A 27,276-nucleotide genomic window follows, 5' to 3' on the forward strand; every position below is an offset into this window, starting at 1 on the left:
CCTTGGTGATCTTAGATAACCAGGTGAAGATAATCAAGCCTTAGAGTTCCTTGTCAGGGGAAGCTGGGCTCAAATGAGGTGTTGCCCATTGCCCTCAAATTTGAGATCCCCCTTTATAAGAGTTTTCAGTTACAAAATGGGTCTTAATCCTTTATCCCTGTTCCTTTCCAGATCATAATGTTGCCCTTCTCCAGTGACCAGTAGACGACCATTGGCTAGCTGTTCATAGTTAACACAGTTCTCTTTTTAGCCTAAAACTTTCAAAGCTTTTGTTGTCCTATACTTAACGTCAGGAGATACCTACTACTGAATTCCTTGTCAAAGAGCAAGCTCTCTTCACAGATTGATTGCAAGCTTAGAAAGTTATTACTGGGACCTCTGACAGTGTAAGGCCAGTTAGTATGGCCTTTTCCTAGCAGTTTTAGTTCTGTAGGACCACTGTATACAAAAATGCTATGCTATATATTCTTTGCTATGCTAAATATAATATATTTAAGTCCCAAAAAGCACAAATATTTCAAATTGTGCTTAGTGTGTGGTAATTCTATGGATGCAGGAGGTCTTTGTTTAACTACAAAATCATTCTGTTCACTGTGGGTTAGTATCAGCCTTACTAGTTTATACAGTCAGTGGTTTCTGAACAGTCTCTGAACACTGACCGTCCTTCATTTTCGCCATATCAGTTACCATATAGTTTGTATAGTTCAGAGAAGTGAACAGCTAGTTTTTTTCTAAGATTTTCTTTTGTTGATGTGAAAGTAGATATTCCCGATGCACTATACCTGAAAAATTCCTTAGAGATGCAAAGTGCTCTTTTTGATCTACGTTGTAATAAGGGCGTAGTTTAGTCACCTTGAACAAATCTTTGTTCTCTATATCCAAAATAATCAAATATTCATGGCCAGGCAGGTGTAACACAGAAGCTACAGGAGAACACTGATCTACAGGATAGGATGTAAATGCAAAGTGAGACATCTCTGATGTTGCTAGATGCCCACCAGAATCAAGATTGTGATGCCTATCTATGCTTTTGCATTATTTTAAATAGAGGGAAGAGTACCACAGTGTGCATCTGGAAAAGAATCTGTATTTGACTTATGTTTTTACTGCTCATAATTTGCAGGGAAAAAAAAGAACAAGAAGTCTATTTAACCTTTCTTCTGGTATTTTTTTTCTTCTGCTGTTAATAGGTTTATTTTTTTTGTCATTTGTAGATCCCCTTTAGAATAGGGTGACCTCTTGCCTGATGCAGTTTTGTTTGTGACAATGTCTGCATAAGTTTTAAAATGAATATATATATATATATATGCATTTATCTTGTTTTAATAGACTGTTGGCTTTACATCCAAAAAATTTACATACATTACAACATTATAGTTCTTTATTCATTGCTCAGTGTTTGTTTTCAGAAGTTTTAAAGTGAGACCTAGAACTGAAATAGCGAAAATAGTTGAATTGCTGCTCAAATCAACATCCACACATGATTTAATTCTTGTGTGCATGAACACAGAATATTAGCTAAAATGATCACCTGATTACAAAGAAATAAAATCACAAAAAAACCTCTTTAATCCTACACCTCTAAAGTTTCTTTAATTTATTCTCAGTTCTGGAAGCATATCATTTTTGTGTACCTGCATACTACCATTATATTTTTTTCCTTTATCTGTTGGACACAGATAGTAGTGAAGCAGAAGCAGATGGGATAGATGCTAACAAGACCTGCATCTCTTACAAGAAGTGTCTTCTTCATGTCCAGTGTACTTATTCCCAGTGGTAGTTGGAAATTATGGTTAACTGTTTCAAACTGTCTGAAACTCAGGAAGTATAGGTCCAAATAGATCTATAATCCAGAATAGATCTTAATTGATTATAGTCAAAATAATTTTAAAGCTGTTTTTAAAATTGCTCATTTTTTATTCCAAAAGCAGTAATGCAACTTAGGCTCATTAATATGTAGGCAAAGATTAAATCTGTTTTTAAACATTTTTATTCCAGTTCTGAGTATGTAAATCAAGGATTACTCAAGAAAGATTATCTTACAAGTGCTGTGAAAATAGTTATTCAGCATCTAAGTGCTGATGATTCTAAAGCATGAGAAAATTTGCAATAGATTTGACTTATATAATATCTATGGAAATGTTATCATAATCTTCAAATGTATGTTTGTCTGTACTGTCTTAATACTGTATGATGATCACTTTTTTATTTTTGTGAGTGTCCAAGTTTAGATAAAATAATAAATAGCTACAAGCTACATATTTCTCTGAATTAAACACCAGTGTTTAAACCCATAAAATTAGTATGGAGTACATAATCAGTGGTAGAATTTAAGTAGCCAAAGAATTTGAGAAATTGATGATAAAACACTGATATTGGCCCATGTGATGGTTTCACACTTACTGCTAGCTAAGATCCACTGTGCTGCTTTCCTGCTCCCTTTTCTCAAAAGAGCAGGTTGAGAAAATAGGAATGAAAAAAACAAACAAACAAAAAAACAGTGGGTTGGATCTTTCTCTAATGATTGCCACTGGCAAAACAGGCATAGGGTCAGTAATGTAATCTATTCCCTACTGAGAAAGGAAATTTAGCTTCTTTTTAAGTAAAAAAAAAAAAAAAAAAAAGAATACACCACACAAGCCACTCACATTCAGTATAAGCCTACATACAAGATTATTTACTGAAGAAAATGAAGGCTCTACTAAATAACTTGTCAGACAACTGTTACACAAGATTTTAAACATCTTACTTGATGTTGGTTGATGCCCCATCTCTGCCTGTTCGTCAGGGCAGGACCTTCAGACTAATCCAGCCTCTTTGAGTTCTGTTGCCTTCTCTCTTTCCACTCTGCCTTCTGCCGTGACAGTGTAGACCAGGTCCCATATAAATACGTAATTGTTACATGGTGATGTTATGAAGGACAGAAACTGTTTTCCTTTCTCTTTTTACGAAGCTTGCTTTGTGAGGCCTTTTCTGGTGTTAAGACTCTGGCTGATAACTGCTGATTAGACTAGATGGGTGTCATGGTGCCTCAGTGTCTCTGCTTACGCTTGTAAAGATAAGCGGAAATAGGGGCAGATAGTCTTTATTCTGGGGTATGGCTTGGAGAGTGACCACCACAAAAGCCAATAATGCTTCTGCATGGCAATGAAGGTGCCACCCCTTCTGGCTTATCTGCTGAGCCAGATATGTCACACAGAGAGAAAAGAAAAAAAACCTGAGAAACGGGGGATAAAAGACCTTCCCTGAACCAAGGATTTTGAGAGAACTCCCAGAGAAGAACTCCTGAAGAAGAATTCCCTGAGGGGAAAACCACTGTGGAAGAATGTCCCCCAGGTCTGCTTGCTGCGATGCTTCCTAGCTCCCTCCCATCACTTACAGTGACCAGAGAGTTCCTGAGATCAACGTACCTACTACAGACCTTGCTGGACTCCACGGTGGTGATGCTCTCTCCCTCTCTTGCTTTCTACTCCTTGCTTTTCATCCCTTTTCTATCGCCCACCTTCCCTTCCCCATATCCCTAAGCAACTAGGATTTGTAGTAAACTGGTTGGGCTAACATTTGACCTGTTCTGTCTTAATCTCACGCCAGGTATACATATAATCAAAGAACCTCGTCTCCCTCCTTTATATTGGAGCATGACAGATGTACAGCACTGTCCAAAATAAAGCAGGCATTGCCTATTGTATGATGGTTATCAGGGAAGTACAAACATTGCAGGCTCCAACTGGGGCTGCCTTATTGTTCCATCATGTTCAAATGATGGTCTGCTGCAGAGATGGGAAAAAGTGCTGCATTTTGTTTGCAGGCTGGGTGCCTTTTTTTGCCTTGCTTCAGGGAAACTCTTCCATACCTCTATGAAAGTTAAAAGGCCCACTCATACTAAAAATTCTGAAACTGCTTCAAACCAGCATTTGCTGAATGTAAGTTCATAAGCTGTCATGGCTGCCAAAATCATGTTCTCTGTCTTCTGCTGTAACTGAAGGTTAACTAATTGTTTACATAAAGTTGCATAATGCTGCAAGACAGTTGAAAAATAGTGGGTTGTTGCACTTTTAGATAAGATAGAAACCTCAGCTTTATCAAAAGAGCATTACTTTTTTTCACTAAGGAAAATCATTGAAATGGGAATATAGGGCCATTCTTTCATGTATTTCCAGCAAAGAAATGATTGTATAATACACAGTAAAAGCTTTATATCTAAGCAAATAGCCAGAGAAACAGGAGGGCAGAATAAGCACATCAAAAGACCAATAGAGGATTCCAAACACACCACAAATGAAACTGAATTTGGAATGAAATGCAGAAAATATATTTTCGTTATAGCTGTTACATTTCTGAGGGTACAGCTTTCAGGACACATAGGAAAAAAGAAACTTAAAGAAGCTGAGTTTTGGAAGATAGTGCAGGAAAGCTTAAGCAGATTAGCTGAGACTGTAAAAAATCTTACATTGTACAGAGATAGTAACAAGTACAGAACTGAAAGAGGGAAAATGATCAAAGTCTCAAAATACATCTAATTTAATATTGGTAGTATAATATAGTATTTAATGTTAAAGATTAGAACCTATCTTCAAATTTCTTATGATTAGGAAAGAGCACTCCGTGCTTCAGAAGTTCTTCATCTTCATTTCCAAGCAGGTCATGAGAAAATTTTTAAAGCTGATGTGAGCTATATACATAATAGATTTTAAGAGAATGTAATAGAACGTTAAATGTATAAGCTGATACCAGTATTCACATTTAATTTTGCTATAAAAATAACAGATTGGTTCTTTTAGCAAATTCCCAGGAGAAAGCATTAAAGAGTTATGAAATGAATGTGCAGTTCATAGGAGACAGTTACATAACGGACAGCATGGAGGATCTTGGAGGCTTCCTGCTCTAGTAAGAGTGCATGAATGGAGTTAGGATATGTGAAAGATTGAGCAAAGCAATGCCTTTTTTTCTGTCCCTTTCTGCAATTAAATACTCCAACAAAAAATAATCAACCAGACTGTGCCACAGAGCCAAGAAGCAATTTATATCAAATATGATCCGGAGCAATGATCACATAATTATATTTTTATATATTCAACAAACTATGGCCTTAGAAGAACTTAAATGGAACTCATACTGTGATTTCAGGGTTCATGCAAGGGCAAAATTCATTCACTGACTTTTATAAATGCTGTATGTTTTTTACGCTTTGAACAGTGAATTGTATGCATTTTTTTATGGTGTGGGAAGGACCTTGTCCTTCATTTTGCAGTCAGTCGTAGTGTTAAGTATTAGTATTATCAATCTTTCAATATTTTTTTCTTTTTTTTTTCTTTTTTTCTTTGAAGTTGAGTGTTCTGAATGGTTATGAAGGCAAAATTCCCATGTTCTGGATAGCAAGATGCCATGTGACAGTTCAGGAGTTTAAATCTGAATAAAAGTCAGAAGCACTTCTTGATAAAACATATACTTCACAGAAAGTAAAATCAGTTTTTATCTTTAATAAATTAGTATAAAACGAGCTAGTGAAACATTTTTCCCCAAAGCTAGAATTTTTTATTTTGCATTTTGCATTTTTCATTTGTGGCTTGTAGACTTTCTGAATAAAGGTTTAAGCTCCATAAGTAGAATTCACTGTAGCCTCTTGTCACATCTGTTTGGCAGTTTCAGAACACATACTAAAATATGTTTGTGTAATAAGCTGCATATGAATTAACATTTGCAGAATGAAATCAGACATACAAATTAATGAGTAAATTTAGGTTTTCAATGTCTCTAATGTAACATTAGTAAATAACAGAAATGGCATTGTGAAGTTGAGAGCAAGGGTACTTCTCAGAGTCTGTGTAAGTCGGAATTTATCCATAATAAGGTCAGAAGTATTTACTCTGTATGTAATACAGAAGCTAGATTTGAAAATAAAGTAAAATATTCACCTTCTAAAAAAAAGCTAAACAAATTTTACAATGTAAGTTTTGTTCCATTAATTGCTATACTTTAAATATTTCAGGATGATGTAATGAACTGATTACACACACCGTTTTGCAGCATAAGCCATGTGACTTTTCTCTATACACTGATGTCCATAATAGTACCACACATAATTGTGGAGGGGAATCCCCAATTGGGAGGGGATTCTCGAAATGTAATCAAAGTTTGCATCATTGTTCTGTAGACATGCAGTAATTGTCTGCTTAAAACACACAGTACTTCTATTTATTATTCACTCTACTTTAAATGGATACCATGTGTAGCTGGCAAGGTTTATAAGTACTGGTAACGTATATGTTTGTGTTGTACTTACTATGTGGTAATCCTTGGTGATACACAAAAATTAAAATGTGCTTTTTAAAGTTAAACGTTTTTGAAACGTTTTACTCTGAAAAGTAGAATTTTTTTTCTCAGTAGAACAGTCACACTATCTATACTGTTAATTATAAAAAAGATTGCTTCAGTTTTCCCATTATTCAAAATAATTCCCTAAGTAAGGCAACTTATTCTATATCAAGGTAATATATAGCAGGTGTTGGGAATAAACAAATGAGACAAGAAAAAGAGACATACAGAATTACATATAGCTAAAAGAAAGTACTATATGACTGTATGTATCTTGTATTTAAGAGATGCAATGCTCCTGCTAAAAAGTTTTGGGATGAAATGTATGAATTTTATGCTTTGCATCATAATATATGAAAAAGGTATGTAGTCTTATCAAAGTATATCTGTATATCTGTAACATGGTGCATAGTGCCCAATGCAGTCTTGTTATGCAGAGTATGCTGCTGATTGTTATATTGGTATATTAATGTAAATACTATTGATGTAAATAGTATTAATGGTGATTTAGATTAATAATTTTAAGGAATCTCAGTGCTTTTAAAGTAATAAGGTAAACAGAGCTGTCTGTGAAGGTCGGTGCCTTTACTGAATATCACAGAGAGAATATTGAAAGTACTGTAGTTTTGATTCAGCATCCAAAAGAAGGGAGTGTCTGAACTACTTCGAAGATAACAAGGTCTTTTCGCAGAATCATAGAATCATAGGGGTTGGAAGGGACCTTTAGAGATCATCGAGTCCAACCCCCCTGCCAAAGCAGGTAAAACAGGTGATACCTTTTGACATATCACAAATTGAACAAAGAATATGTGTTGTAACATCGTAGTTTCCCTCAGTCTATTAATTGGTTATCACATGTTCTCTTCTAGAATTCTAACCTGATTCATCAGAAGGTGACTCCTCCTACGGAGCGACAAGGATCTCCAATCTTATCCTTCATTACTCTTGAACAGTTCAGTGCTATTCGCCTTGTGCAAAGTGTCCATCAGTCACTTGCTTCTTTAAGTAAAGTCATTAGAGGTACCTCATTACTGAGTTCTGAGGTACAAAGGCTTGCAAGTACTCTGATAAATCAGAAGGTAAGTAATTTTTCACAAATTTATATTACAAGCAGTGAAAATAAAAACTCAACTATATTTGGTACATGTTTTTATGTCACCATTTATTCCAAGGTTTTTTTTTTTATTAGCAGTGAGTTCCAGAGGTTCCTAATCGTTCATGGATCCTTTAGGTGATGACTATGCTTAAGAAGTTCAAAATGGATTTTCAGATGTGTCGTGAAGGTTCATTACTGTCTGAAGGCCTTCAGCACTCTTTGAGTAGGACAGGTTATTTCTGTCCTTTGACGAGTGGCTATGTTACAAACAGCAGTTATTAAGCAATCATAAGCAACTTCCAATATTAAAACAAAGCTTTTTTACAGCTTGGAGTTTAGTCACATTTGTGTAGTTCTTATGGTTAACAAATTCCTTCTGAATAAGCTGTGTGTTGTTTGGAGATAAGTAAATTCATTATCTGGAAACCTTCCAGATAGCCTTCCGTTTTCAGAATGCTTTTTTGATATTAGAAAGAAAGGATTATCCACTGAAAAAGCCTCTAGTTAGCTGTATATATAAAAGTTGCATATATGTGTGTGTTTCTATATAAATATTTAATTTACTAATATTTATGATGGATAATAACTAAAAGAAATGTATTTTTGTGGAATGAGACCCAGAAAAGTGTTGTTTAAACTATTTGCAGAAGCTTCTGAGTATATTATACTTTCATTAAGCTTTTTTCTTACTGACAAATCCATTAAGATTAGAAGTTGTTTAGTACTATTTCCATACCAAACACCAAATCATTTTATATAAGTCAAATATATTAGCCAGTAAAACATGCAAATCTGTCCCCATTCTCTATTTTTAGATTTTCTTAAATTTTAAGTTTTACTGCAGTCATAATCAGTTTGCAATCTGCACGTATTCATTGTGTATTACTGCCACACCACACCAGATATGTGCCTATCAGATTAACCTATCCTATTGCCCTATATTCTTGATTTATGAGAAGAGTAACCAAAATTGATACATGTGTTTTATCCGTGTTTTCAGGTATCAAACTGGGTTTGTTTATTAACTGGTACAATTAGTGTCTGCAAATTCACACACTATGTCTGTGTTAGCTAAATAATTGCATTCCAAAGATAGTCAAACACTAATGTGAAACTCAGTGTTTTTTTCCACCTGTAGCTATTTATCAATTGTCTTGATGATAATGCATAGATAAACAATGAACAGTAATTCCCACATATTTTGTATATCTGCATATGTGGAACAACTCCTGTTTCAGATCGTCTTATTTATTGATCTGACAAATTTCTAATTAAACCAATAATTTAATTCTTTGTCTTCTTAGATTAACAAAACAGCATTTGTGAACAAAATTGCAGTACAATTAGGATAAATGAGCACTTTTATGTAGCAATTCTCATTGTCTTTTTAAACACATTTTGACTGTGTGGTTGAAACTGGTGCTAAAGTACAAGTCATAGTGAATGCAAAGGATATGTATAATGGCAGTTTTTTAGTATTTATACTTATCTTCTTGTTGAGCAAGAGTATGGGTTTCTTGTGTGCTTAAGCTGCACCCTTAAATTGGAAGCTGCAATCACTGTCACAGAAATGTACTTAATGATTCTATGCATTTTTATCATTCCCAAGCATTAGTGCAGTGCTTCCTAATCTGTTGAATGAAGTATTCTAGACATCTGATATGTGTACTTAACCATTTACCTTGACACAGATCGCTGTATTGCATTGTGACCATAAAGCAATCTTTTCAGCAGCCCTTCAGAGAGTATTAGTATAGCAGTCTCTTGTAACCACAGCAGCCACATCTTTGCATATTTGTCATCTGAAGTGATTTACTTAATGCATTTTCTCTACACTGTTTTTGTTTATTTTAATGCGGTCATGCATTCCATAATAAATGAGTATTTTAAAAAGTTATATTTTAAAAGAACAAATATTTTAGTTCTTTTAAGATTATAGCTCCTGAAGAAGCTGCTAAGTAGAACCAGAAATGTGAAACTCAATAAATGTATGACTTCTAATGGTTTCAACACTCTTTATGCAAAACTGAAATGTTAATATGCCTCCATACAAACAATTAGCTAAAATCTTCCTTTTGAACTTAGATTATTTTAGAGTGATATTTTAGCAATGTAATTCTAAATGACAGTTAGGTGAGCTGTCTGTAAATGCATATTTAGTAAGAGTCTGCAAAATGAAGGATAATGCTTACTCTGTTGAAGAACGTAAAAAAGCATGCAGCTAATTGCTTTGTGTACTTGTTCTGTAGATATCCTACAGAATTTGTGTTCAAAGATCCAAAAGACATTTTATCTATAAAGTAGATGTGAAACATACTTTGAAAGATACCTTTTCATAAGAACTTCTGTGATCAAATTGTGAAAATCTGTTCAGTGCATGTGCAGTTAGATCAGGAACTTTAATGAAAGCACAGCTGCAAATGCGGAACAGTATAAACTGAGATGCCCAGCATGTTTAGCATTTTGCAGTGTTCACCAGATTGTATTTTACAACAATTCTCTTTCAAGTAAAAAATCTCACAGGATAATTTCAGTATGCTTTACAAATTTCTATAGACTTGGTAAAATTGATGTTTTCATCCTTTTTCTAACAAGAGGGAATCTAACAGTGCTATCCCATAGGGCTTTCTTTTTGAAATCTATGACAAATTTATATGTGGAGATCTTTTGTTCTTAGTTGTTATTCAACAAACACTTTAAGATGGTGAAAAAATGATACTGTGGAGGAACTGTGCCACTGTTCCCTTTACTAGAAAGCCACACAACTGCATGTTGATGTATGAAGGGGCAGAACCAAAGGAATGGGGACCTATTGCTGAGATTGAAAAGATCATGTCATGGTGTTTAGAGAAACTTAGGCCTTTTTTAAGTTTTTTTGGAACTTGCTGATGTTTCTTGACTGAATAGTAGAGGTTCTTATAAGTTCTATATCTTTGTGGACCCCATAAGGAATCTGCAAAACTATGACCTTCCTGTCAGTGGTTATATGATTTCATCATTATATTACTTGAACTTCCTTCTTTTGTATAAATATTCCAGATTATTTCACTTCATTCAGATTACTAGGTTAAAAAGAAATACTTTTGAAATGCTTTCATTAATTATCTTTTTATTTCAGTGTCCCCTCACGTGGCAAAGCAAGTGGGAAGGTCCAGAAGATCCTTTACAATATATTAGAAGTCTTGTAGCTCGAGCACTTGCTATACAGGTAATTTTAAAGAGTTATTTTAAATCTGTATTTTATTGTTCAGTGACGCAGCATATCATGTGTATTGCATTACAGTAGTTAGAATTTGTATGATGTATGTTAAAATGAGACAGCATTCAAAGCAATTTGAAGTCAGTAATTTTATATATGTTAAGTTAAAAATACTAAGGTTGTTATCTACTTTACAATGGACTTATGTCTTAGATTCCAGTCATTAACGTCTTTGTGATGAACTGTGGGGGATAAAATAATACTCAGATTTATCTAAGTAAAGACATAACCTTCAGTCTGGTGGAGAGACATTCATAAGAGAGAAAGAAAAGCAATTCTAATAGAGATAATGTAGAAATTAAAAGGAAAGCGGTCTTCAGAGCAAATAAATAAAACACCCCAGGTTTACAAGGGGATATTATAGAGGATACAGAGTGAACAAAGAAAGCAGCTTTGTCAATCAACAAAGAAGAGAAAGACTATGATTTAGAACAGATAAGTTGGAAAGACCTTCCAAGATTACTGAGTCCAGCTGCCTGACCACTTCACAGTTAAACAAGTTAAAGCACATTAATGAAAACATTTTCAGAATTTCAGAACATTTTCTTGAGCACCGACAAGCATGTGTATCAGTCACCTCTCTACAAAGCTGGTTCCAGTGTGTGGCCACCCTCACAATATAGTAACACTTCCTGTGGCCCATTCTGACCTCCCATGACGCAGTTCTGTGCTGTTCTGTCCTGCCATCAGTTCCAGGAACAGAGCCCAGCACCTCTCTCTTCTTCACCTCCTCAGGCTGCTGCAGAGCAGTGAGGTTGCCTTTTGGCCTCATCCAGACTGGACAACTGAGGTGATGTCAGCCCCTCCTTACAGGGCATGCCCTCCAGCCCTGTTACCAGCTTTGTTGCCTTCCACTGGATGGTTCAAATACATTAATATTTTTAGATTGTGTGCCCTCAATATTGTGTGCCTAGAACTGCACACAGTATTGAAGATGAGGCCACAGAAACTCTAAATATAGCAGGAGTCACATCTTTTGTCTGACTGGACAGGCTGTGCTTAATGCTCTCCAGAATGCAGTTTGCCCCTTGGCTGCTGGGGCACACTGCTGAGTCATGCTGAGCTGTTGGCACCAGCACCAATCACTTACTGCTGAACTGTTCTCCAGACAGTCTGTGTTTGTGTCTGACATTGCACTATCCCAGATGCAGTAGCCAGCATTTATCTTTGTTGAGGTTCACGCCACTGCTGATTGCCCATCTAGATCCCTCTACTCCAGTCTATATCTCTCAAATCCCTCCAAAGAGCTAATAGTATCTCCCTGTTGAACATCACAGTAAACTTGCTGAGGTTGCATTCCATTCCTGCATCCAGACTACTGATAATAGTGTTGAAGGGGACAGTCTCTAGAATTGTGCCTTGGGGATTGCTGCTTGTGCCTAACAGCAAGATGTAGCCCCCTTCACTACAATCCACTGAGCTCTGCTATTCAACCAGTTCATCACCGAGAGTCATATGAACTTGTTTGGTTGGACAGTTTGTTCAGAAGGATGCTATTGGGAAGGACAGCATCAAAGACCTTCCTAAAATCCAGGAAGATTACATCCACTGCCTTCCCTTCATCCACCAAGAAGGTGACCTTATCATAGAAGGAGATAAATTACTTTCTCTTGATGAAACCTTGTTGACTGTTGCAGTAGAAATGCTAAGTCATGACTTGAAACAGTGATAGAGCCCCTGGTTGGAAGGCAGGGCCAACCCAGGGGAGCTCAGTTGCATGCAGTGCACCTGAGTGACTGGAATGGGTGGAGCCAGGATCCCTCCCTTCCCAGACCCCATTTGAGGGTTGGCAGCAGAGGTGGGGGTATCTCTCTGCAGGTCCCTGCATACTTCAGGCCTTCTGAAGGGACGCAACTTCTTTTCCTTGTGTCTGTGGTTGTTGTGTTTGAACAAATTCTTGCTTGCTGTAGCCTGGGATTTTGCTGCTTTGCTGTCCACAATGGAAAGTGCAACACAGACCACCTGTGCCTGATAATAGCTTTATCTTTATATGCCTTTCAATATCTCCTAGGAAAATCTTCTCCATAATGTTTCCAGAGGCTGAGGTTAGACTAACAGGGTATTCTCTGATGCCCTTTTTGTAGGAATATATAGCTGGTTATCTTCTGGTCAGTGGGGACTTCCCCTGACATACACAGCCTCTGGTAAAATGTTGAGAGGTGTCTGGGAATAAAGTCTGCTAATTCCTTCAGCATTCTGAGGGGAATCCCATCAGGCACTATGGATTTATGAGCAGCGAGCTGATACAGCTTCCTTTACAATTTCAGTGTTCAGACATACCTTTGTGTAGAAATGTCTTTAGTACTTGAATTGACAGGAAAGTTATATTGGCAGAGAGCTAGTAGGCAGATAATTAAATTGCTTCTATAAATATCTAAAGACACAAATTTCTGTATTTTGAATTTATGTAGGAAGTTTTTTTTCAGGAGTGACCAGTCTTCTATTAGCTCCAGGCAAGAAATAGAAATCATTTGTTTTTGATGGTCTTGTCTGGTGGAATATGACACATATTTCTGTGAACATTAGCATTGACTTATGTTCAGAAAGAAGATTTGAGGGGAATGGGATTTCTAGTCATTAATTTTTTTAGAGAAACTACCCAGTGGAAGTTTCCAAAGCATCCATAAGATTCTTGTTATAGAAATCATTTATTTTAGTTAGTACTTAATTTTACTTAATCCTCTCCTGCAGAAGTGGATCAAACTATAAACAAACAAACTGAAAATGTATAGCAGCAAGTGATAATGCATATTCAGATGTTATTTGGACACATTATTGGAATTGGACTTAGTCCTCTGGGTCTTTTGTCTGATTATAACAGCCATTATAAAAAAATCAAAACAGAACTTGTGCTTCTAATCTTCAAGAGTAACTCACAGTTGGTGTCTTCTAGCATTTATCTGGTGGTATGAATTTCTTCACTTCTGTGTTTTCTTTAAATAAGAACTTAAGATTATAAAGTACAAGCTTCCTCATGGAGTTCACCTTCCATACAAAGTGGAAGTAGTCCAACAGATACGTGGCTTTTAACCAAGCATATTCAAAAAACTTTTATTTTCATATATTACTCCAGTTAACTAGAGACAAATGTACTGCGTTATATTACCACGATAGTAATCTTTCTTCTTCTTTCGTCAAACTGCTGACAGTGTTGTGCATTTGATTTATGATTAAATGGTTTACAAATTAAGTCCAGGAAGAACAGCTTATTAAAGCAAACCTTTGCAGTAGGTAGTTAACTGTATTCATAATTGTAAATTGTTTTGTTTCTTTTTAATTAGCAAAAGCAGAAATTGGTCACAAATGATTATTACCTTTTTGATGTAATTTTATTATGTGAAATATATAGTACTGTTTCATTCAGAGAAATTCTTGATCAGGCTGTTATGCTTCTCAAGGTTGTAGGCAGATCTCAACTGAAACACATTTTCTGTGTTCCTATTTTAATAAGAATTTTACCAAAAAACGTGGAGTATTTCTTATTATGCACTTAGGCTGAAACATCTTCTTTCCTTAAATGTGATTCCAGTTTATTTTTATGCATATTACGCAAAGATTTTTATTTCTCTTAATCATTTATTAATTAGCTTTTGTTTTCCTCTGACTTTCCATTATTATTTATAAATATATGTTATCATTAGTTAAATATATCTTAGATTTTTCAGGAATGTAATAAAGGCAAATATATATTCTCATTGTTCTGAAAATTATCTTCAATTTTTCACTACAGTGAAGGCCATAGTGGGGTTTTTTTTTGATTTTTTTTTTGATAGGTTCAGTTTTATATGAACTTCATCATCTGTTTTTTCATAGTTAATTGTATTTCCCTCTTTAAATATTATAAATATTATAAATTTCCTTTAAATATACACTCAGGAAAGCTTAATCCAGTGGACTGAAGGATGTAGGGGATTCCTTACCTCCTGAGCCTGCTGAGATTATGGGCTGCTATTTGTTCCCTTTTACCACATCCTGCAAAGCTGAGTCTGAATTCCAGAATAAGTAGCAACCACACAGACAGAGCCAGACACGAAGCCTGACAGAGAGGAGGGAAGCACCTTCACAGGCAGCTACAAAAACACTGAGGGCATGAGTAGCCCTATTGTGGTTCTTTGGTTCACTGCTGAAGAAAACCATCCTCCTTGATTCTGATTATTGATCTCTGTGCTGTCTGGTTTTCAGTCCCTCGGTCTGCAGCACACAGCTCAGACCTCTTTCTGGTGAGGCATGCGGTTTGTTAGTGGGTTCGCTATCCCCAAACAGAGAACACACTTGAAAAGAAAATAAGTAAAGATAGAACATAAAGGACAGGACAGACTCTGCTGATGCCATTCTCATTCATCCGTGATCCACTCTGAATCCCCTCTTTCCCTAAATTTGGTACTACCCCTAAATATCCTGTTACGTATTCCCCCACTTTGGCAGTCCATGAAAAGGCTTGTATCCCTTATAGTATCTTGCCTAGTTTGCACAGCTTTTCAGAGTTTCTTTTGATGGATTGCCTTAGTGGATTTTGGAGCATGAGCTTGATGATTTGTCTACTGTGATAGCAGTAGCTGATTTGGATGGGTTGGCTGCATTCCCCACTTTGCTATTGCTTTTCCCATCACTCTTCCTCTATTGCAACAAGTGTTCTCTAATTATGTGTACAATGCAATGCAGAATACATCAGATTTAGTATTCTAATTAAACAGAAAGATTCCTAAAAATGTTGTTTTAAATCTATTCATTCCATTGTTTTAAATCAAAGTTCAAAATGCTATAAAGAGTACACTTCATTCTGAAAAAATTCTGCCAAGAATATCGGAACAAAAATACAAGTATAAACTAACATGATCTGCTAAGAACCTGGCATTAATTGGTTGCCACGGCATTTCGAATTTATCAGCCAGGAGGCATCTTTAAATAACTTACTTTATCCAAATGATATCTGCTTTGGGAAAATTGGTAATAGGACCACAGTAAAAATTCATGTGTTTTCTTTCTCTCATGGAGAAGGCAAATATGAAGGATTAATAGATCTTAGTGTTATATCTTATCCCTCTTTAATCACTGATTCTCCTAAGGTAAGCTGCAGGTATATAGAATAGTACAAACATGTAAAGATACACTGTCTAAACAGGAGTTCTGAAGGCTGTGTTGTAAAATAAAAATATCAGACTATTGCAGTGGAAGTGGTCCACTGAAATGAGGCCTATTTTCCAAGGAAGCTAAAGCAGAAGCCGAAGCTTTTTTGTGTGCTCAAGGAGTTCATGTCCTCTTGTGACTTACTGAGATGCTGTGTTCATGCATGGGTGCCTGACGTGGAACAGTTCCTGAAGTTGTTTCATTTCTTTATTTATTTTGTTTTGCTTTATGCAGTGATTGATTGCTTTACATTCCAGAGATATTGAAATCATTATTCTTTAAATGAAATGGGTCTTACAGACTCCAGTGATTTTCCACACCGAGTCTGCAAACTCTGCATTTTTAAATGGGACTAGTGTCAGTGTACAGGGGTTATCCCTTGTTTGGGAAAATAATTGGTTTTTCTTGTGTGAAAGCAGGTTTTATAATGCAGCACTGGGAAAGGAAAGATATCTTTACTTGCCTTTGGTTTGGCTTCATTGTGAATTACTGAAGCTCAATTCCAATGAAATTTAGATCCTCTATAAGGGGGGCATCCACAAGTTACTTTTTTTTTTTTTTTTTTTTTTTTTTTTAAATTTCAGCCTTAAATCTTTTGAAATGTATTCTGTTTCAACAGAATTCAACTCCTGTTGATCACGTTCTCAATTCTAAGCATGTTTTATGAGTACTGGTATTTTTTTCATTATTAAACGCTACCTTGTAAGCCGAAGTTTGAACAATGTTGTTCATCATACTACTGAACGGCTGATCATCTATATGACTGTACAAAGTTGACTGCAGAAGGCAATCACTCATAGGAAGATTTTTTGTTTCATAAAAAATAAGTCATTGTTATTGTGCATATTCTAAAAAATTAAAGAAAATTATATTTTTTTCTTTTTTTTTTTGGTTCCTTTTTTTTTAAACAGATTTGTTTCTTTTCGTACTCTATGGTTGCAAGTTACTCTCTACATACTCCAGAACTGAGAAGAAACTGGGTCATGTTTTGTGTGTGTATGATTTAATGCTGTAGTTTTATACTTCATTAAGTCTAATAAAATAAACAGCATTCAGTGATCTTTCTCTTTAAGATTCAGAAGGCATTTTCAGAATACAGAGATAAAGGTGAACACATACAATGGTAAATATAAATGGATTGTATGTATTTAAATTTTCAAAATTTAAAATATGGGTTGCCTAATTTTGAATAACTCATTTTTCATTCTTTATCATGGAGAAAACTGTGCTGCAAAATATAAAGCAGAGGGTAAAGGGATACTCTAGTCTAAATTTTTAATATAAAAACTACATATTTTTTAAATGTCAAATCTGTTCTGAGGAATATACATTTGATTTGTAACACTTCATTGTTGTATGTTTCTCATAAATGTGAAGTATTTAATTGAAACTGTATTTGGTAGCTATCAAAATCCCAGATATTATTGCTGCTAAATGTTTAGATTTATAAATAATGTTTGTGTAACAGAAATCATTTTCAAACTGAGAACACTAAAGATAAAACAAAACAGTGCATTTAAAAGTAACACTGACAAATGTGTGCTCCTTAAGAAAATCTGCAAGTTTTCTCTGGGTTATTCTGTCTGCCTATTCAGGATACTTCCTGGGAACAGGCGTAAGTGTAGCATTGTGCCATACAATCACCAGGGTTGGAAGAGACCTCTGGGGTCATCCTGGCCAACTGTCCACCTACCTCAGCTATTTCCCTGATAAACTATGATCCTTAGTACAACACCTAAATGTTTGTTGGACACTGCCAGGTCTTGTTTCCTCTACACAGTCTTCTACCCACAATGCCCCAAGCCTGTGGCATTGCTGGGGGTTGTAGTTGAAGTGCAGAACTTCTTGATCTTGTTGAACTTCATCCCACTGGCCTCAGCCCAACCATCCAGCCTGTCCAGATTCCTCTGTAAGGCCTTCCTAACTTCAGGTAGATCAACAATTCCTCACACGTTGGTGTCATCTGCAAACTTAACGGAGGGTGCACTAATTCCCTCATCCAGGTCATCAATAAAGATACTGAACAGAACAGGCTCCAGTACCAACCCCTGGGGTCACCGTTCGTAACTGGTCACCAGCTGGATATAACTCCATTCACCACCACTCTCTGAGGCCAGCCATCCAGTCAGTTCTTTACCCAGCAGAGTGTACCTGTGTAGGCCATGGGCTGACAGCTTCTCCAGGAGAATACTACGGGCAACAGTGTAAAAGACCACTCTTCATCTGTGTTCTCTTAGTGAGGTCTTTGTAGCACTTTGCTACCTTGGGAAAAAATATCTTACTCTGTGTGTGGGAAAGTATTATCATCTGAGTAAGGCTTGAAAAGTGCATTTTTTTTTGGTGGGCAATCTTCATCCAGCCCAGACTAACAGATGTCTTCATGATCCCAGGACTATAGTAATGTCCCACTTAAAGAGACTAAATGGACTTCAATGACTAGATAAAAGCATACCGAGGAGTTTGACCCACAAATGAGACAGAACGTCTGAAAGTGATCTCTTGTTCAGCCTGCAGCCTTGATGTTGAGCTGTTTCCTGAGGTTAAGTCACCAAAAAAATTCCCTTTCAGGCTTAAACGAAGGTTTTGTATGCTACGAAAAGCTGTACTTGAGTTACATTTAATTTAAATGCTTTACTGTGTAGAAACAAACATTTATGCATAGCCATTTATCGCACCGATTAAAATCTTAATTTCTCTGTCAACACAAAGTTATTATTGGTTGAACAAACTTTTTGATAGTCTGAGCAGTTGTAGTGCTCTGCTGAGTGCTGTGTAAGCAGCCTTAACACGAGTCAACACGGTGTGTCCCTGGGTGCTGTGTTCCAGGACAGGACCAGGCAGCCATGTAGTTCTTTGTTCCAGTGGGGCTGCACCAGCCGGACTTTGTACTGTGATCTCTTTTTTTCCTTGTAGAAAAGTAGAGTTTTCTTTCCTTTTTTCTGTCATGTTTTTTGGGATATATACCCCATGCAGTTAAGTGATTTCTGATTAGATTACTCTGTTTGATAAACTGCATACATACATGAGAGTTAGGGTGAGGCTTAATAGTTGCTGATAGAGGAGAGTTCTGTTAAGCAGGCATGGTTGAGGGATTTTCTTTGAATTCTGTCAGTCTCGAGAGAATGTTAACAGAAAGCTGCTAAACAGCTAAAAAAACCCAAAACCCAACAGTTTTTGACTGATGACTACAGCACAACTCGGTCATTATCTCTGAAGAGGAACAAGGAGTGTGAGGGACATGCTTAATTGGAAAATCCGTACCTCGTGGGAGGTTCACCAGGGAAAGTGAAGCACAGTAAAAGAAGCAGTTCTCTGTTGGCTTGAGGATTAGGGTCAGCAGTCCTGTCTGTTATCTGTAAATAAATACCATATGCCATTGTCTTCTGTGCCCTGCAACTTCAGTGAAGGTTGGAAGTAGGACCATAATCTGTGTTCCATGATTGTCAAGAAAATACCTGAAAGTTGATATGTTGATCAGCAACGTGTTAGAATTACAGCTCTTATGTAGAGTCATCATTCTGATATCCTTATTAAATGTAGGAACCAGCAGCTCATGAAAGTTAAATTCCCGTTTTGATAAAAATGAATTAATCCAGTAACCAGAATAAAATCACATTTGCTAATGCTTCCCTCAGCTTTGCCTTAGTGCACATCTGCTTCTGGCACATTGTTAGCAAGCAAGTTGATGCTAATAGACTCAGAATTTGTATGCTCTAACAATCTGCTATTGCCTTAACATTCAGACTCCCCAAACAAATACAGAACTTCTGAGGCACATCGAACTGAAATGAAGAAATAGAATTGTATTTAAAGCACTAAACAGCCGTTTTTGTTTGTACTCTAAAATACCAATGAAATCCAAAACCAAAATAAACGTTAAGTCTGAACTAAATACCTTTGTTGTTTACCATTTAAAAGTTGGTATGTACTGACATCATAACATATATCTGAAATACTGCAGTATTCGTGTGTTGCTTTTATAGGGTAAATACAGTTGCTCAAGGGTTTCACATGTCATAAAGTTTCCGGAAGGGAGCAAATTGTTTTATCCCAGTTGCTCCTGGGTAACCACACTCCTCCTCTGTACTTAGTGCCATAATGAATGCCTCTGTCATTTCCTTACAGTGTATCACAGTTACTTCAGCTGATGTTTTCCACCAGATACCACAGCTGTGACAGTCAACTGTCCACCCCTGCAGTGTTTGTTGTCACCATCATTTGCTTTCAGACTTTTCTATTTTCTTGCATTTTTTTTCTCTAGTAACTTTGAATGCCTCTGAAACTGGTGTAAAGACAGGATTGTACTACATATCTTTTCTATCTATGTGTATTCATATAATACCAAATACAGTGTTATGTTTAGGCACAAAAATGAAACAACTTCTGTAGTGATTTATATGATTTGCTATTTCAATAAAAGTTATCTTCTGGGACCGTAGCAAGGGAATAACACCATAGAATATAATCAGGATGAATTAAAACTGGTGAAGGAAAAGCACTTGATTCATTGTAGAGTGGTGTGCCTAAAATTGTATAAATGATAGTAGGAAAATCTGGCAGCCTCTTTATTCCTTCCACTGTTCAATGTGAGGTGCTCTATTTGCTTTGGGATTATAAAAGATAAGGAAGGCTTGTTCTTCAAATAGAGTAAATGCTTCTTGGATGTTAAGATACATGAAAAAAATATTATTTGAACCACCTGAGACTGTACTTTCAGATTTACTGTGGTAAAGAAAATAAAATTGTTTCATTATGCAAAATAGAAACTCACCTTAATTGAAGTATCGAAATATTCTGCTAGGAATTGCTGTGCAGAGCTTTTTGCATATTGCTGATAAGCTTAGATATGATATTTATACACATCTAATGCTATATTAATCTACCAGGGACAGTTCAAATTTAAATGTATAACTTTTGTTTAACAGTAACCATTCTGTGAAAGATTTAGGAAATGTGAAATAATTTAACAGTTAAAAAGAGTGTATTAAAAACTTCTTGAGTTTATGAATGTGATATAAATGTTTTCAGGGCTAGGATTTTCATCCTAGACTACAGTATTGGTATATATGAAATTATTGATATAATGGAAATTTACTGTTAAAAATAACTTACATAGCATTCCCAAGACAGACTGAGGATTTGTTTAATTTAGTTTCACAGCTAAATGCTGTTGATTAATTGTGCTGTGATTTCAGCTTTCACATGCATTTTCCCAGCTATTATTAACTGTCATAATTAACGCAGGGAACTAAAAATGTATTGTTAATAATATGCTGAAAACTGTGTTTAATGAATTTAGTTCTTGACTATTAGTTGTTTTGAAGGTGTGAACTAATTGTGTGTTGCAGCAAGCACACCAAGGGCTGTACTGTGGGCGGTGGGAGTGAGGAGGCAGCTGGGCCAACACTGATCAGGATGCTGAACTGACCCACAGGGGGATGATTAGCTATGGCTAACACCATCTTAGTGCATTTGGTCATCCTGTCATTGTAATCCTTGCAAGTGACAAATGCATGGATTATTTTGGCCTACTTGGAAAGACAAAGTTTTTACTAAACTGCTGGTGGAAGAAGTCACTTCAGACTGAAATGTTGCATGGCCATCCAAGATCAATAAGTCAGACAACTTTGCGTCATTTTGACAAATGAAGTCAGCGTGTACCTTTATTGAAGTTAGGGTTGGAGAGAGAAATGAAGATATCACTGCTAATCTGTTGGAAGATTTCTCCTTTTAAAGAAACACCACCTGAGTCTTTCCACAGCTCAGCCTAAGGTTTCTCTCCTTGAAAACATGACCTTTTTCTAGGCATCCAGGGCAGAGGTGTGGGATGTACTAGTGACAAATGATCCATTTAGGAGTGTTGTCATCTGTTTAGACCATAGCACTTCACTAACATGCTGCCACATGATGATATGAGGTGGAAAGGAGAATAACCTCAATTTTTACAATGTTTTTTAAATATATTTCATTATCATTTTTTAAATTGCATTTTGCACTATTTTGGGCTCATATAGAGTCTGTTTTCTTCATAGTAGCTGGTGTAGCACTGTTTCAGATTTATGATGAAAAAAGTGGTGGCACACCAATGCCTTAGTTGTTGCTGAGCAGTGCGTATTCTGAGTCCAGGACTTTTTTGCTTCTCATGCTTCCCTGCCAGTGAGTATGTGGGATGGGAAAAGAGCTGGGACAGCTTGCTTTATCTGTTAAAATGCCTCCATCTCACTCAGCCCATGTCTTTTCTCATTTTTATCCTTCCGAACCTCTTTTCTGTCTCACTTAGAAGGGAGATTGCAAGGAGCTATGTGAGGTTGACGTCCCTGCAGGAGTTAACCTGCAACAGATTTACATTTTAAATATTTAAATATATAAAACCTAAATATTTGTTGAACAGCATGAATGAGTTATGTCTTCTGCTTTATTTAGACCAATACAAGCAGCAATTACAAACTTTGCTTTTGTGATCTAATGAAAGTTTTTGCTATTGTGTTTCCTGATGCAATTTAATTATGTGAGTTTAGAATTAATATCACCCATACTGATCTTTTAATTGGATGAAACATGAGCATCTATGTTCCTGACGGTGTTTCTCTTTAGCAATTACATTAAAAGTTTATTTGATGACAGCGGTAGAATGATTATATTAAATGCAAGTTGAGATGTTTCTGTCTACTTGTATTATACAAAACAATAACCTGATTGCAGATTTACTGCAAATACTGTTGTTATGCAAAGTCATTAAAAATTCAGGCAGACAAGAACCATTAACTGTGTACATTTAGTTAATGAAAATGGAAAGTGAGAATCTCCTAATTCATTATCATTTGGGATGATGTGACAGACAGAAAAGGTCACTGATTCAGTTTTTGTGCATGGTGGAAACATTATGGAGATGTATTTCACACACTGACAAAGTAAACCACCCCTCAGTAGCAGCAAAAAACAAAAAAACAAAAACAAAAAAAAAGGTGATATTACTGATGTTTTGGATTTTTTTTCACTCTGAGATGTTTCTATTAAATCAGGTGATCAGCATGTCAAAGAATACACTAATGCACTTTTAAAATGGAGTACAGATGCCTGGTGGATGCTTTATGTACACTCATGAAGCTGAAATGTAATGATTTGCCTGTACACTGGTATTTTTTAGACACTCTTGTTGTTTGCATTTGTACAGCAATGGACAGATAACATGCCCTTAATGCAAACCCAAACAAACCTTGCAGATTCCTACACGTGAGGGTCAAGCATGTAGCCCACCCTGATGAGAAGGCATTCATGTATAGTGAGCTGGTATCGTTGACATTCCTCCTAGCTTTCTGGATTTGGGAATGAATTTCAGATCTGTCTAAAATGATGTCTTCAACATCCCATTTGGTGTAAAAGAAGGCTTCAAAAGAGAGTTTAGCAACTGTTGCTTCTTCAGGTTTGAAACAGTTGACTAGTACGAGGCTTTTTGGTACACTGAGTGCACCCTTTATGGAATGATAGAAAAAAGTAGGAGTGAGTTTTGCATGTTTCTTTACTCATAGTTTATCAAGATTGGTGCTCATAGAGACAGTCTTCACAGTTGTGAGAAAAAGTAAGTTAGGACAACAGGATAAATGAGAATAATTATTCCCTCCGCTCGTATAATTTTCTTTCTACAAGCTCTAAAAGAGGTCAGCTTTTATCTTACCAGAAATTCTGTGAATTTATATCTTAATCTTACTTGGAATAAATTTAATTATTTGTCTGGATTCAACAAAGCAAAGGCAGTGATGTTAACCATTTGGACAAAGAAAACACGAACATTCATTTTTGTAAAGACGAAATAGGGTTTCAGTAGAGCATTAGTAACTTGGTATGAGTTTCATCCTATGAAGTGAGCTGCAGAATGTAAGGAATGAAATAAAAGCTTGATTGTTTAGAATGAGTGAGTCACATTACATAGAAACTGCTGGCTTGCTTACTTTAAAATTGTGTTGACTGTTTGGCAGTGTAATGTAATTGAAATTAATATTCAATTTCGAGATTACAGTATATTTACACAATTATTTTTCATTAATCATATGTATTGACAAATCCACATCAACTTAAACTGTTGAAAAATCAGACAGGAAATTCAGGATTCATTTTTTCTCCCTTTTTTTTTTCTCTTTTAGAATTGGGTAGAAAAGGCAGAGAAACAGAAACTACTGTCAGACACCCTGGACCTTTCAGAGCTCTTACATCCAGATTCATTTCTCAATGCCTTACGCCAGGAGACTGCAAGGTAAGGGAGAAATGATCTACCTATCTATGTGTGTTAATGTGCCATTGTTCCCTATTTGTAAAGAAGGTTATCTCATTTTCACCCAACAAATCACATCAGTTATCGAGAAACATCTCATTTTTATTACTTGAACAGTGAAATAGTTGCAAGCTACTTGTTTAAATACTGATTTAAAAAACCAAAAGGAATGAAATTAATAATGTATTTTTCTTCAAAGTAAGACTTCCTGTGATAGGGTGCACACTGATTTACATTGGTTTAGGGTTTTGCATTTCATTGATTGTTGTTGTATAAGTGTATGTGTTTCCCTTGCAGAGTAATGAGCTGTTCAGTGGACAGCCTTAAATTTGCAGCATCGTGGAAAGGACGAATACAGGAAGGAAAACTACAAGTTAAGGTATTGTGCTTAGCAGTGTTTGTCTGTTCTTCTTGAGTTAACGTAGTAAAAAACCCTTCATAGTTATCATAGCATTTGACTGAGATGTCCACATTACCTGTCACTAAAATTTCTGGAAGAATGAATTCTAAATAAATTGGAATATTGGAGATAGAAATGCTGGTTAATTGTATACAGCTGCAAAAAAATCTTCAGAGTCCTGATTTAAATTTCAAATTTCAGATTCTTCTTCCATTACCTTCATCTGCTTCTTAGATAAAATGGAAGCTGCTATTTCATTTAGGCAATATCTAGCTATTGTCCAGAAGATCTTTAAGAGACTTGTGGCTTGTAGCAAGAGGATATACATACAGAAGTATAAATCTAAGACCATGTCTTAGAAATTCCTGAATCACTGAAATTGGATTTTTAGGAACTAAGTGAACAATAATGGGATTAGCTGTAGATATGACAAAGACACAACAGTTTGTTAAAGGATGCTTAGGGCTACAGCCAGCAGCTATAAACTCACTACTTGTCTAGGGAGCAAGATAGAGTACTCAAGTGCTCTGATTGTGAACCTCTTTGCAACTGTCTTATGCTTAAATTTATAGAGAATTCACAAAATAAGTACTGATTCCAATGTATGTTGATCCCATGATAATAATACTCAAAGGACTGTGTTCAGCACAGGAAACAGGTGGCAGCACTCCTTTAGTCTAATAATGCAGGCAGACACAAGGCTGCAGGCAATATCAGTGTCCTAGGTCAGCTTCTGACAGTATTCAAAATTATTAATAGAGAGTGGATGAGAATTTCATATTTCTAAAATATTAAGATGCCAGAAAAAAATATCTGTAATTATCTAATCTGACCTTTATACAGTATAGTCTTCTGAATTTTGTCAAATTAATTCCTGTTGGAACTGGAAAATTTCATTTAGGAAATTAATCATTTTGGATATTTTAGTAAGAGTTGTTGTCTGCCTCTTTTAATGAGAACCAAATGAGATTCTACAACTTGTCAATAAATAAACCAAGGAACTTTCAGGGAACAGTGTCCCTGAGATATGCTTGTGAGTGTGCAAATCACACATTCTGAGGTTTCAGATTCACCCAAGACTTCCAAGTCCAGAGAAACAAGCAAAAATTGAATTTAACGTTTCAGATGACTCATTCTAGGTTAAATTGCAACTGCAAATCCTCGAAACCTGGACTTCTTCATAATCATTCTGTCAACTATCAGAAATCAGTGTCAAATGCCTGATGTCCCTGGATAAAGAATTTTCGTATACTAAAAAATGTTAAGCATTTTACAGTTGCTAGATTGAAATGACTGCTTGCAAACTAAAGAATTAGATGTTAATTAAGGGAAAGAGTTTTATGACAACACATTTTGGTTGTGATTTTTATGTGTAAATCCATTTAATTGTTTTAGAAATATTTGTGTGGTGAGAATACTGCCAAGGTTACTCACTTGATTTGAGTCTTTTCCTGTCCACTGTAAAAACAGTAAATAAATGTGCATCATTAAGTATTCACTGGTATCTTCAGTTCTACATTGAATCTTTGATGAGCAGAGTGCCATGCTGAACACAGATTCCTTCCTATGAATGCGTTCTCACATTGTCATGGAAAAAAGGAAAAAAAAAAGTATTAATAAAGCTTAATACCAAGCATGTTACTAATTTAAAATATACTCTAACCAAGTCATAAAAATGTCAGTGATACAGAAAAATCATCCTCCTGTCTCCTTTGAGGTAGCCTTGAGTTGCATGTTAAGCTTGATTCACATATGCAATATGATTTGGTACTGGTAAAATTTTTATTGTTTCTACACTTTCAAGATTTCAAGCAAGTCTTGCAGAGCGGAGAGCTGTGTTTTGAAAAAGGTGACTCAGACAACTCTTCAGGCAGCAGAATACATCAGTCTTTAAGAACATGCTGTTGGTGGATGGGACCCTATTATATCCCACCTTGTGTCTAAATCAGAAATTTGCATTTGCCAACTGCATTTTGTCAAGGAAAAATGACATGTATCAATTCAGAACTGAGAGTAGCTAAATCTCTTTCAGGAGATACCGGTCTTTCTTCACTAACAGAAGAGAACCCATTATTGCTGAGGTCGTCCTATAGTAATTTTAACTGATATTGATTTTACCAATAGAAAAATTTACATGGAACTCAAATAGAATAAAGCTTGGAACAATTACAAGAGGATGTCTGTGAAAGCAAGGTGGAAAGTGTTAGAGGAACACTAACTTCTACTCTTGCTATTTTCAGCTATGTATAATCTCATTAAATAGGTATGATCTCTGTGAATTGGGCCATAAGCTGGATATTGTGTATCTCAGCCTTACATGTAACTGTTACTTCCTGATTTGACAGTCTTCTTACTGCAGATAGGGCTGATAAGAATTTTGTCCCATTTAAAAAAAATCAGGTAATAAGCTGAAGGTCTGTTTCCATTTAGAAATGAACCACAAAATAATGATGAATAAAATTAATATAGAATGTTTCTTGGCATCCCACGAGTGTATGTATCCATACATACAAATAGTAATTATATATGTGAATAGACATACTTTTGTGTCTGCAGAAACATGAGCTTGGGTAGAGATTAAAATAAATAAATAAAATGTGCTGCAAGAATATTGTATTCAAATGCACATAATCAACATTAATATCAAAGCTGTGCTCTTTGTAATTGTCAGAAATACTATTATAAGTTTTTATAAGTATTATAAGGTTTTGTTTTGTTTGTTTGTTTGTTTTTGTTTTTACCTGCAACCTGGAAAATAAATAAATTAACAATGGAGGCCTGTGGTTGTAGTGAAGTAAAATTATGAGTGC

The 27,276-nt window shown here is 35.8% G+C and overlaps 1 protein-coding gene across 1 annotated transcript in view; it reads left to right on the top strand.

The window, feature by feature from the left end:
- Nucleotides 1-27,276, top strand: part of DYNC2H1 (dynein cytoplasmic 2 heavy chain 1) — a 135,406-nt gene that overhangs the window by 99,700 nt on the left and 8,430 nt on the right. Inside the window, exons 84-87 of the mRNA XM_065730035.1 lie at nt 7,185-7,394; nt 10,530-10,619; nt 23,939-24,048; nt 24,364-24,445. Coding sequence (XP_065586107.1) covers nt 7,185-7,394; nt 10,530-10,619; nt 23,939-24,048; nt 24,364-24,445 — 492 coding nt within the window. The remainder of the gene's footprint in view (nt 1-7,184; nt 7,395-10,529; nt 10,620-23,938; nt 24,049-24,363; nt 24,446-27,276) is intronic.

This window comes from Cyrtonyx montezumae, unplaced genomic scaffold, assembly GCF_038088225.1.
Source record: "Cyrtonyx montezumae isolate F1298 unplaced genomic scaffold, pur_monq_1.0 scaffold_12, whole genome shotgun sequence".
NCBI classification, from domain to species: Eukaryota; Metazoa; Chordata; class Aves; order Galliformes; family Odontophoridae; genus Cyrtonyx; species Cyrtonyx montezumae.